The sequence below is a fragment of the Chiroxiphia lanceolata genome, chromosome 24 (assembly GCF_009829145.1).
Source record: "Chiroxiphia lanceolata isolate bChiLan1 chromosome 24, bChiLan1.pri, whole genome shotgun sequence".
NCBI classification, from domain to species: Eukaryota; Metazoa; Chordata; class Aves; order Passeriformes; family Pipridae; genus Chiroxiphia; species Chiroxiphia lanceolata.
The window spans coordinates 2,985,421-2,998,095 of NC_045660.1; the positions used below are offsets into that span (position 1 = coordinate 2,985,421).

At 48.7% G+C, this 12,675-nt stretch overlaps 1 protein-coding gene across 11 annotated transcripts in view; it reads right to left on the minus strand.

Moving 5' to 3' along the window:
• Positions 1-194: 194 nt before the first annotated feature.
• The window catches only part of EPB41 (erythrocyte membrane protein band 4.1), an 86,076-nt gene continuing 73,595 nt past the window's right edge, over positions 195-12,675 (minus strand). For 9 of the 11 annotated variants that reach the window (XM_032710288.1, XM_032710287.1, XM_032710289.1 and 6 more), the window contains 5 exons: positions 8,630-8,758; positions 6,977-7,078; positions 6,462-6,542; positions 4,447-4,554; positions 195-3,524 (listed from right to left, as the gene is read on the minus strand). In XM_032710288.1, the coding sequence (XP_032566179.1) occupies positions 4,456-4,554; positions 6,462-6,542; positions 6,977-7,078; positions 8,630-8,758 (411 nt within the window). In that variant the 3' untranslated portion in view covers positions 195-3,524; positions 4,447-4,455. Of the gene's footprint in view, positions 3,525-4,446; positions 4,555-6,461; positions 6,543-6,976; positions 7,079-8,629; positions 8,759-9,901; positions 10,382-12,675 lie in introns of all 11 variants that reach the window. The other 2 variants (XM_032710286.1, XM_032710299.1) reach the window with 1 other exon arrangement.

Genomic DNA, 12,675 nt, shown 5'->3' on the forward strand with positions numbered 1-12,675 from the left:
TTTGATTCACTATGAAAATCCAAAATAACAGCTCCCATCACTAGTTGATCTAGAAAGATTTGCCAACTTTAAAAGTTACTATTTTTATAAAGAAGAGTGTAAATGCCTACCCTAGACAATTCACAATTGCCTTAAAAAAATTTTACAAAGCTCCTTCATCTTCTCAACTAAATTATTTTATTTATTTTTACTCTTTTTTTTTTCTTTTTTTTTTCTTTCTTTTTTTTTTACAAGTTGCACCTCTAAGGCTGGGACACTACCACCTCTTAAGGTAATTGTACAATTAGGAAAATCAGCAAACCACAGTTTATTAAAACCAGAAATCAGTCAGTCCTTTGCTAACACATCTCTTGGTCAGGGATTGCTATCAGGCAATTGGAGCCACCGTTCCAGTTTAATGGAGGAGAACAGGAGCTCCTTGCCTTCCTTTCTATAAAAACATTCATTCATATATAAATAGCTTCCATATAATGTATATTATACAATCAAGACAGTCTCTGGGTGAATTTGTGGAGTGGGAAGAGCTGGGAACATTCATATAAATAGACCTTACTTAGCCAGTTTGTCCCTCGAGCTGACACAGCACCGCTCAGAGCCAAGGATCTTAAATCCCACTGGAGGTGGAAGGGGTGTGGGCAGCCCCACCACGGCCCTGGATGAGGGTGGAAGAAGCTTCTTCTGCTCTTAACTTTTATCTTCTTCCCAGGCTGCTGCTGCTCCCATCCAGCTCCCGGGCTCGTGTCGGCGGGAGAGGGTCAGCGGGAAACCCCCGGGGTCGGACAGCAGGTGATGGCAAAGGGGCAGATGAGGCCATGGCTTGTTTAAAATACTCAAGGAGAAGCAAGAACTCTGCAGGGGGGGGGGGAAGTGTGAGAGTGGACAGCCTGGAAATGGCCACCCAAAATCCAGGGGAAAAGTAAAATACGAGCCCTTAAAAAGGGACGTCCGCAGCCCCAGCGGGCACGTCCCTTTGGGAAGGAACCACCTCTCCTGCCAGCAGGTTTCTCACCCCCAGAAATCCCCTGCTCAGGGTGTTTTGTCCCCCTCATTGTGCTCAGGGCACAGGACACCCCAAGGGAACACCCAGGGACCAGGTTCCCCTCAATTCTTGGGGCAGCCAAGTGCCTTTAAGTGCTATGGACAAACTTAATTTATCACACTGGCTCTGCCTGGTAAAGCCCAGAAATCCTCTCAGCCACTACTCCATGTGCCCATTCCCTCCTCAGGTGGCTGCTGCAGGTGAGAAGGAAGGACTGAGTGGGGAAAAAAGCTAAATTCCCAGAAAAAGGACAGTGCCAGAGGGTGCTCAGCATGAGGGGTGTTTAAGGCAAGCGTTACCCAACTAAGTTGAGGACAGCAGGGACACAGACCTGCTCCAAGGTCTGCGGGGCAGAATAAGGAAAGAAGGGGTTGTTCAGACAGGTAGAGGAAGACTTAATCTCTACACTACAGCTGTGGAGCCCAGGACTCCCTAAATCCCCAGAGCAGGATGCCCTGTGGAAGGCAGAGCATCCCAGGAGGGGATCCTGCACCCAGAGCAGCCCAGAAGCAGCTGTTGGCATGGGAAGGCTGGAGGGTGAGCAGGGGCCAGCAAGGCTCTAGGAAAGCCAAAATCCAGCAGCTCCAGCAGAGTCTCCAATCAATACTGACAACTTAATTAAAATTGCACCTGAATCTGAGAAGCTGCAGCAGCCCTGGTGCAGATCCAAGGCTGTTTGCAGCTCGACAGCGAGTCGTTGCAGCCTGAGCTAAATCCAGTGACTTCTGAAACACATCATTCAAATTTGAAACTGGAGAGAGCTTTTTCTTTATTGCCATTTTCTTCCCATCCTCGCCTGAGGAGCAGCAGAGCACTCCCTGCCCTCAGCTACCAATGTGCCACACACTATTTTATATATATATATATTTATACATTTAAAAAAAAAAAAATCACAACCTCAAAGTGGACCAAAGTGTTCACAAGTGTCTGTGCAGACTCTTTACAAAGCTTGGTTGGTTGTTTTTTTTTCTGCTTTTTGAATTTAAATGCTGGAAGGACAAACCCAGGCATGATTAGAATATTCCCAGAAAGCTCAGTGGGAGCTCAGCCCCTGGTGCAGGGGAGGGAAGCACATCCAGCCCCTGGAATCATGTTTTTGGGTCACCCCTTCCACACTGGAGATCATCCTGGGGGTCTCTAAGCCCAGCCTAAAGCTGCAGACACCCACCCTGGGATTTCATTCCAGCAAGGGGGACATGAAGCCAAATCCAGACCCCCCAGGACAGCGTGGAAGAGGGAATGTCAGCACTTCCCATGTGGTTTGGCTCTATCATGACCAGCAACACCTGACACCTCCTAAAACTCCTTGTTCAGCCTCTCCAAATACAGCTTACAGGCCTAGGAAGGATTGTCTAAAGGAGTTTAAATTAAATGATAGTAGGATACACACCCTGGGAGATGGGTAACGTGTTCAGCTTTAAATAGCACTGCGAGGGGAGGAAAAAAAACCCAACCCATGACTTACAAAATAAAAAACAAAAAAACCCAAAAAAACCTCCCTAATTTAAAAATCATGAACACAAACAAGTGTAAAACTATGACACTGAAAAAACTCAGTTCCTGTGAATGCTGCACAAGCCTACCTTAATAGCATCCCGAGTCCACACACCTTAAACACACACTTCTAAGGGCTTTTTTTTTAATTTAATGGCATCTAGAAAACACAAACAGGGCGGGGAGCACTCGGCAGAGACACACGGGAGGAGGGTGAGATGCTACCACAGTCCTCTTTAAAGCTCTAAAATTCACAGTATAAAGATACTTGAAGCAACTTTTCCAGTATTCCTTAAATCTAGTCAGCTATTCAGATGTGTGCACAGGCTACACCACAAAACCCTACTGTGATCACACACTGGGGGCTGGATCCCAACGGGGAGGGAGCTCAGGGAGGGGGGGGCAGCTCCCAAGAGCTACAGGAATAATCCAGAGGCAGTCGGAAATGCTGCACAAAACTGAAGTCTTGACTCTTTAAACTGACTCTCCTGGCAGGAGGACCCATGGCTTTGGGAAGGCAAGTCTGGATCCTGCACTGGGAATATGCACAGAGGTGGCTTTGGCTCCCTTATCCCAGGCGAGGTGGAGGGAATGGGAGATAAAACAGGGGGAGCCCTGGAGCCCTGTGAGGTTTTGGGGTGGGGGCTGTGTCTGAAGAGGCTTTGCATGAGAGGGAATGCAAAATTGAAAACCTGTAAAAAATATTCAGTACAGTTAGAAATATGGCAGATTTCTGTCACAATAGATATAAAAAAAAAAACAAAAACAGAAACAAAAAAAAAAACCAACAACAAAACAAAACCTTATATCCAATAGGATCCAGTGGAGCCTGGAAAAATCCCAATAAAATGTCAAAGCGCAACTCCTAATAAATGATATGAATGTCTCTGAGTGTCAAAGTCTGAAATCCGAGGTCTTTGTGCTCCAGGTAGTTTCTTGGTAGTTTTGCTGGGTTTCTTTTTCCTGGTGTTGTGGCTGGCAGGAACGTTTCCTAGGGAGAGAGAGGAACAGGGTAAGTTACAGCAGCCAACAGCAGCTTCCTGGGAGACAGAGGAACCTCCTTCCCAAAAGCAGATGGAGAACAGGTGAGTTACCATCCATGGCAGGTGGGAAGTGCCTAAAGGGGCTCCAAGAGAGCTGGAGAGGGATCTGGGACAAGGGATGGAGGGACAGGACAGGACAAGGGGGAATGGCTTCCCTCTGCCAGAGGGCAGGGTTAGATGGGATATTGGGAAGGAACTGTTCCCTGTGAGGGTGGGGAGGCCCTGGCACAGGTTGCCCAGAGAAGCTGTGGCTGCCCCTGGAATCCCTGGAAGTGTCCAAGGCCAGGTTGGACAGGGCTTGGAGCGACCTGGGCTAGTGGAAGGTGTCCCTGCCCTTGGCAGGGGGTTGGGACTGGATGAGCTTTAAAGTGCTTTCCAACCCAAACCATTCCAGGATTCTTTGATCACCAGTGTGGGGTAGGATGGACTTTACAGCACTGAGGCACAGGCAGAGCTCCAGGATTCCTCAAGCAGCTCTTTCCTAAACTCATCAAAAAGGGATCTTTCCAGGCAAACTGGAGTCCAGCTCAGGGGTTCCCTGGCACTGACACAGGCAGAGTCCATGTGTCCCCAATGGCTCTGTGTGCTGCTGGTGCCTCAGAGGTGTTTGGGAAGGCAGAGCAGCCTCATGGCAGGAGCTGTGCAGCTTTTAACCAATTCTGGCTCATCTCCCCAGCAGGACTAGTCTGTATTTGGGCCTCCTTCATCATCCTCACCTGATCTACCAGGACCAGCCTCAGCAGAGAACAATAATCATTTTTTTGCCACTTTGACCATATTTAGCCAAACCTTGTGTGCCCAGAGATCCACCCCGTGCCCTGGGAGGGGAGCAGCCCCCATCCCTCCCTCGTGGGTGGTGTCTGTACTCACACAGCCTGGCTACTCCTCTGCAATCTCAGTCTCCTGGTGCACGACCACTTTGGTCACCGACATGTCCGGGTGCTGCTCCTTCGCCGCCTTGATCGCCTGTGCCAGGACCTGTGGGACAGCCAGGAGAGAAGGGGGCAGAGAGGGTCAGAGCCCAGATCAGAGCATGGCACAGCATCACAGAGTGTCTCAGAGCATGGCAGAGTGGGGCAGAACGGGGCAGAACACGGCAGAGCGGGTCAGAGCATGGCTCAGAGCCCGGCACCCACCCTCCCCAAGGGCACAAGAGCCGCCTTCTAACTCTGGAGAGTGAAAAAGAATTTTACAGAATTAGAGAATGTCAAGGGTTTGGAAGGGACCTTAAAGATCATCCAGTTCCAACCCCCCTGCCATGGGCAGGGAGAACTCCCACTAGACCAGGTTGCTCGAGGCCTTATCCAGCCTGGCTTTGAATACTGGGCAACCTGTGCCAGGGCCTCACCACCCTCAGAGTGAAAAATTTCTTCTTAATATCTAACCTAAATTTCCCCTCTTTCAATATGTACCCGTTACTCATTGTCCCATCCCTACTGTTCCTGACACAGTCCCCCTCCAGATTCCCAGGAGGTCCCTTCAGGTAACTGGAAGGCTGCTGAGGTCTCCACACAAGGCTCTCCTCTCCAGGCTGAACAGCCACTTCACAGAATGACAGAATATCCTGAGGTGGGAGAAACCCCCAAGGATCATCCATTCAACTCCTGGCCCTGCACAGACAACCCAACCCTGTCCATCAGAGTGTTGTCCAAACCCTCCTGGAGCTCTGGCAGCCTTGGGGCTGTGCCCACTGCCCTGGGGAGCCTGGGCAGCGCCCAACCAGCCTCTGGGGGAAGAACCTTTCCCTGAGATCCAACCTGAGCCTGCCCTGACACAGCTCCAGCCCCACTGAGCTCTGCCCTCAGTCTCCTCCTGTCCAGCTGAACAAGCCAAGGGCTCTCAGCTGCTACTTCTGTGGCCCCTGCAGACCCTTCACTGTCTTAGTGTCCCTCCTTTGGACACTCCCTAACAGCTTTAGATCTTTGTGGTGCCCAAAACTGCCCCCAGGACTTCACCCACACACTTGGGTGACTTGTGGTGCCATTACATCATTTCTAAAAAGAAAAGCTGTTTTTTAAGAGTATCCCCATCTCTCCACTGGTAGCAGATGGATGAGAGCAATCAAGCAAAGCCTGTTTATTCTTCCAGCCAGTGTGATGAGCACATTTCAGACACCTCAGACATTTTCTGTTGGAATTAATAAACCAGTTCTTGTCATAAGAATATTCTCCACCCCCACGATACTTGCAACTAAATTTAAATTCACAGTATAATTCTCTGATGACAAAATCATCACTTCCAACACACGCAAGAGGCCAGTGGGGCTGACTCATCACAAAGGTTTCACATAAAGCCAATGAGATTTAATGCAGGTGCTGAGTGCTCTGAAATTACTTCTGGCACTGTACAGCAGCAACAGTGTTTCAAAGTTATGGGAAAATTAATTCAGATCAGCCAGATGTCAAGGAAAACTTTTATTTCACATTTTTATGGATTTTTTTTTTTTTTTTTAAAGTGCCATTGTCCAAAAAAAATTCTGGCATCAAAACTTTGCTGCCAACACCGGTTTTGGAACAGAATTCAGCTTTGCTGGTCCAGCTGCATAATGTCAAAAAGGAATTTATTACTGATACAGAATCATAGAATCACAGAATGGCCTGGGTTGGAAGGGATCTTAAAGCCCATCCAGTTCCACCCCTTGTCATGGCCAGGGACACCTTCCACTAGCCCAAGTTGCTCCAATCCCTGTCCAACCTGGCCTTGGACACTTCCAGGGATGGGAGCAGCCACAAGCTAAAAAAAAAATATCAGTTTGGAAGTTTTATTTTTACCCCAGTACAATTTCCCTGGGTCAGTTTTTTTAGTGACATTTTCTTTGGACAGGCATGAATGTCTCCTTCGTGGCAACTCTGGGAAACTCTTTTGGATCACACCCACACTCCTACCTGGTCATGGTCTACATCTGCATCTCCTGTGATGACAATCCTCTTCTCAATCCGTGTCTCTGAAATGCCACCTTTTACAGTCTAGAACAGAAGGAAAAGCTGCTGTCAGTGGGGAAGAGCAGAGGAATTGGAGCTCACTGGGGCTGCCTGTCTAAAAGTAGCCAAAAATAGCGTCACCAAACAGTCGTGCCACGGCATCAGAGTCACGGGGGAAACTGCTGCTGCTCAAAGAAAAACTGTCAAACAGTCATTTTTTTATAGCTGAGCCAGGGAAGAGCTTTTCCTCACACTACAGCTCTTCCTGCTGCCCCACAGGACAGTCAGAGCCCACCAACTGTGCTGCAATTAATGCATAATTCAGCCTTAACGTGGGCAACCTGGGCCCCTTGTGCTTCGCTTCAGGTATTAATCATATTTTTTGAAAGGAGCTTCCAAGAGGTTTTTTTTCCTATTATTCAGCTCTGCCCATCTGCTCCATCAGGCTGTTGTGTGAGCTGTTGTTTTACTGGTGTTACCTTGGTGATCTGGGTGGTGGTGGTGCTGCTGGTGGTTTCTGAAGTGATGGTCTGGGCAGTCAGCAGGATTCCAGGGTCTAAATCCCCATTGCCACCGTCTGTCTGTGGGACACAAGGACAGGCCATCAGTCCCTGAGCAGTGTGGACAGCTGCAGGGGCTCCATGTCACCAGAGCAGGAAGCAATCCGAGGACAGAAGCTCCTCTCCATCGTGGATCGCGGGACGCAGCAAGTCAACCTGTGCCCGGGTGCACGAGGGCTGGGCAGGGCTCTGAAGGCTGGAAGTCCCTGGACTTTTAAGACTGGAAAAGCACAGATCCACAGAATCCCTCAGGGAGGACCTGTGGCACCCCTCAGAGCAGGAAGGCTGGGTTGTTCCCAAATCTGGGCACACTGCTGGCCCTGCAGTGCTTGGAGCACAAAGGGAGACCAACACAGACACTGATCCCAAATTCCACCTGCCTGCATCCATGGAGATCCACAAAGCCAAGAGAACAACCTGGTTCAGGAGGTACCTGTCACCCTTCCTCCCTTCTGACAACACCCTGTATATCCCTTCCTTGATCTCTGCAGAAGCAAGGAACAACCACACATCTGATGAATCAGGAATAACTTTTAGAGCTGGTTCTTGGATCCCCCCTCCTGCCCAATCGACCGCTCAAGGTCACCCAAAAATCCTAAACTAAGTCATCCTGGTCAGCTCATCCTGTCCCTGTCCCCACTGGGCAGCATTCCCAGCTCGGCAGTGGGACAATATCTGGAGTTACCACAAGGTGGGACCATTTTCCACAGAGATCTAGTGGCACATCTCCCATCCACTGCTCCCAGCCCAGGAGATGCACTTTTCCTTTTCCTTTCCCAGTGGGAGCAAAACTCCTCTATTCATCTACTGAAGACCAGGGCAATGCTCACCACCTTTGTGTGAACGACTCCTCTACTTCTGCAGCTGGGACAGATGCTGAACAGTCATGGGATTCCTCAAGAATCCCAAATTAGACAAGCACAGTCCATGGGATGTGGAAGGTGTCCATGCTAAAGGCAGGGGATGGAACTGGATGGTATTTAAGGTCCCTTCCAGCCCAAATCATTCGATAAAACCTGGTTTAGACTGAGGATTAATTTTAACCTTAGCAATCAATATGACCTTTGTACACTGGTATCACTCCATTAACTTTTCCAGTTTCCAATCACCACATCCCCACTCTGGTTGTATTTTATACAAAACTTTTGGTGTTCAACAACCTTTTCAGGCTTGAAACCTAAAGGATTAGCAAATAATTTATAAACCAAGTTCTGAAGAGGCATAAACAGCAAAGGAAAACAAGACAAGACACCTCTTGCAGAAAGAAAGGCCAACTCAGGTCAACTCCATATGGTCCAATCTGCATCCCAAAGCCACCAGTGGCTGAAGATAAATTCTGTTAGAATGCACATCTTGAAAAAATAATTACTCTTCAGGGATAGCAAAACCACTGCTTCTCTAAAAATACCAGATGCACCTGGAAACAGTGCCCACAGCATCAGTTAATGTCTGTGCTGTGACTTGGATGTGTGGAGAACGGCAGGTGCTGCTGTCTCACCCTGAGGGCTGGGAAAGAAAACACTTCCTTGAGTTTAATTAAGCCCCTGGAAAATGAATCAGAACACACCTTACCTGTGCAGCTTCATAGGTGATGGTCTTTGTCTCCGTGTGGACAATGGGGACTTCTTTTGTGGGAATTTCGCTTTTGATGGCGCTGGACACGTCAGAGATGGTGACAGTCTGTGTCTTCACCAGGGGGGGCTGTGAGATAGGGTTAGAAACACCTTGTGAACACCCAGTTCCCACCTGCACATCCTGACCGTGCTGCTGGCAAGGGTTCTGACACTGATCTGATAAAAGCAAACCAAGGGCAGCCTGGGAATCTTTGGGTTTGAGGTTCCGGAACTGCTCAGAGGGCAGAGACAGGGAGTGAGGATTAGACAGGCAGCAAAATCCTCCAGCCCTTCCCCACCTCTGGTGAGCCCAAACCAGGAATTAGGGGTTTAACTGGTGTGTCACAACACCACAAAGACACTGTCTCCACTGATTCTTAACTTCCTAATTACCAGAAGTTCACTGCCAGGGGAAGAGGACCCTCATCTGCTGATGCCAATGTCAGGATTAACACCAACCCTGGGCACACAAAGACTTGATCACAACTGAGCAGCTTTATCCTGACTCCAAGTGCAACTGTATTATTGAAAGTCCTTGTCAGATCTCAAACTTTTATTAAATCAATGTCAGATAAAACAGAAAAGACAATGAAGGGGGGAGGGGGAAAGAGAAATCAGTTGTTCCACCACCTGATGATCATCCAGAAGAAGACAGAGTTAGTTTAGACCCAGTGCTTTCCCAGAGGGCTCAATTTGTGCTCACCATCCCCAAACCTGCCAGATGCCACCGTGACTGTTAGCAGGGGAATGGGCACCTAGTGAGCCAAAAGCAACATCAACACTGGAGCAGGCAAAAATACCTCCCCGGTGGGGAGCACGAAGGGCACGAGGAAACGCGTTGGACAGCGCTTCAAATTTGCTCTGCTGCGCCCAGGCTCCAGCAGGAGCTGGCAAAATCCGTGAGGAACTAAAGTTACAAGGGTTTGGAGCCTTTCTGTGGGGGTGCCACAGGATGCTTTGATCCCAGAAAAACAAAGGGCACTGCACTGCAGTGACTGTGTTCAACGCAGAAAGATAAATTGAAAGGGGCTTGTATTTAACGCAGAGATAAATTGAGAGGGGCTCGTGCACACTGATTGCTGGGAGATTAATGGGGTCATTAACTCCAAGCACGAGTCCAAGCCAAGCAAAGCCAACTCCTCTCCAGGTCCATGGCATCTGCTTGCTGCAGTGTTTGGGTTCCCACTCCAGAAGCAGCCGGGTTTGGGGGTGCAGGAGCTGGGCTCACTACCTGGAAGCAGCGAATGACCACGGGCAGCCCGCTGGGAGCATCTGAGTTGTGACACTCTCCATGGGGCTTTCTAAAGGCAAAGCTGTCTTCACCATCCTCTGCCACCTCCTCCTCCTCCTCCTCCTCCTCCTCTCCCCAGGGCTGCTGGGGAGGTGCAGGGCTGGTGGGGGGCTCCAGCTCAGAGAGCTCCGAGTCCTTCTCCACATCCACACAAACCCCCTTTCCACATGTCAGGTCCTCCTCGCTGGTGGGGAGGCTGGGAGCTGCCTCCTCCTCCTCCTTCTCCTCCACCTCCTCCTCCTCGCTGCTTAGGGAGGAAGCACCAAAGTGCTGGCTGGGAGAAGGCTCTGAGGCGGGTGGCACTGGGGTCTCACTAAAAGCTACCGACTGCTTTGAGCCCTCCCATGCAAAGCCAGAGTTAACACTGCTCCTCTCTGGCACTGCAGCCACATCCTCTTGGGAGGAAAAGTCACTCATTTTCTAAAAAGAAACGGATACACAAAAAAGGCCAGAGAGAGAGAGAGAGAGAGAAAGAAAGAGAAGTGTTAGGGAGAGCAGGAGGGCAGGAGGCATCAAGGCAAAACATCGCTTTGTTATCAGGTATCATCCAGTAACACATGCAACAGTGGGGTTGGACACTGAAAAACCATGTGGTGTACCCAGTGCATTTACTGACACAGCCTTCCCGGTACATTAATAATCCACTCTTCTAAATTTTAAGGAATTAATATAAAAACAACTCCCTGCACCTAAAGGAAGAGCCACCACTAAGCGCTTTTTGCCCGGTTTGGAAACAGGAATAATTTCAGTGTAGCAAGTGGGGACTTGTGCACATCCAAAATTCCCATGTGCAACAAAACCCACCCACTATCCCCAAACCATCCCCCAATTCTGCTTTTAACTCACTGAAATACTTTATACAGTGTTTGAAGTGGAGTGAAAAGAACAAGCCCAGAATTTCTGTGCCAGACAATCCACAGAACCTTGTGCTTTGCTCTTTCCCCATCCTGGGAATGCTCACCCCCCTCTGAGCACCCTCCTGGCTGTTGTAATTCCAGGATAACTGACACAATGGCACTGGGAAAACTGTAGTATGAATATTTACAAGTTAGGAATGGCTGAGAGAATCAGATTCCTGTTCCTGTTCAGCTCCTTTGCAAGGTCTCACCCAGGTCTTCTGGCAGCCCTGGGAGCCCTCGAGCCAGGAGGGAACACCAGTGACAGAAAGCAAGAGTTAAAACAGGAACAAGACAATGTGCTGGAAATTGAGTTTCTCTCCTTATTGACACGGAAATTTGCCTCCAAGGAAAGGTAGAATTAGCAGTTACAGGTCCCACAATTTACAGGTATTCAAGCTGTCACATCATCCAGAATCAGGGAACAAGAGGGAAAACCCCAAGGGACTACCTCTTTTCAGTAATTAACCTCATGGTTGATTTCTGGTTACTTTGCACAGGAACAGCCACATATCTATTAATCGAAAAACAGGGATTAAATTCTCACAAAAACATGGCAAGTCCATTTTGCCAACTGTAATTCCAATTTTGGTGGTGGTGTTAAGACAAACGGAAACCGTTGCCTCACTTTCCAATAAGAAGATTCCCCGGGCAACCAAAAAACTGTAATCTGTGCTTAAATTGTGAGGTCTGAAGCCCGTGGGATATTTGGTACAATGCATTTTTTTACACACCAGAGGCTCTCACCCTGATTGACCTCATGTAATGGCACAACTCCATGGTAGGGTAAGACCAGGAGCTGCTTTATGCAGGAACAAATAGATGCTTTTTTTAGAGTCATTTAGTTCTTCCCTAACTCCTCAGGGGTATTTTTCAGTTCTCTGCTCCTTTATGTTGCAGATGGATTAGCTGTAAGGATTTCTATCCATTAGGATTTCCAGTCTCTCGGGCTTCTCTTCAGTTCTTGGGATATTGCTGAGCAAAATGCACTTAACAGGAGTGAAGGGACAAGGAGCAGCACTGAGATGGTCAGGTCAGACTGTGCTCACAGTGGAGTGTTATTTCTGATCAAAATCCAGTTCCACAAGTCCTCTTCCAAAGGAATATTTGAGGGGAGACCTCATGGCAGTCTGCAGCTTCCTCATGAGGGGCAGCTCCGATCTCTGCTCTGGGGGAGCAGGGACAGAACCCAGGGAAGGGCTGGAGCTGTGTCAGGGCAGGCTCAGGTTGGATTTTAGGAAAAGGTTCTTCCCCCAGAGGCTGGTTGGGCACTGCCCAGGCTCCCCAGGGCAGTGGGCACAGCCCCAAGGCTGCCAGAGCTCCAGGAGGGTTTGGACAACACTCTGAGGGACAGGGTGGGATTGTTGGGGTGTCTGTGCAGGGCCAGGAGTTGGATGGATGATCCTTGGGGGTCCCTTCCAGCTCAGGATATTCCATGATTCTATATCCACCCTCATTTGCTCAACACAAGATACTCCACTGCAATATTCCACAAAACAGAATAGAAATGGGGTTATCAGCATTGAACACCCATGCCTTAATCTTGTTTTAAAACCTGAATTTATACACTGCCAATATTATGATTTCCCCTTAATTATATATGCTAAACCTTGCAAATTACTCATGGGATCTTGAGAAGACACAGCACATCTTCTGAGGTTTAATGGAACATGCCTTAGGAGTGAGATTTCCTTACAAAACAGCTGGGGCACCTCTCAACCAAGAGCAAGAATAACAGATAAAACAAAGCAGATTAACCAGCTACACAAACATCGAGCTATTTAAGAGACAAAAACCTGTATGCAGTCAAAACATCTT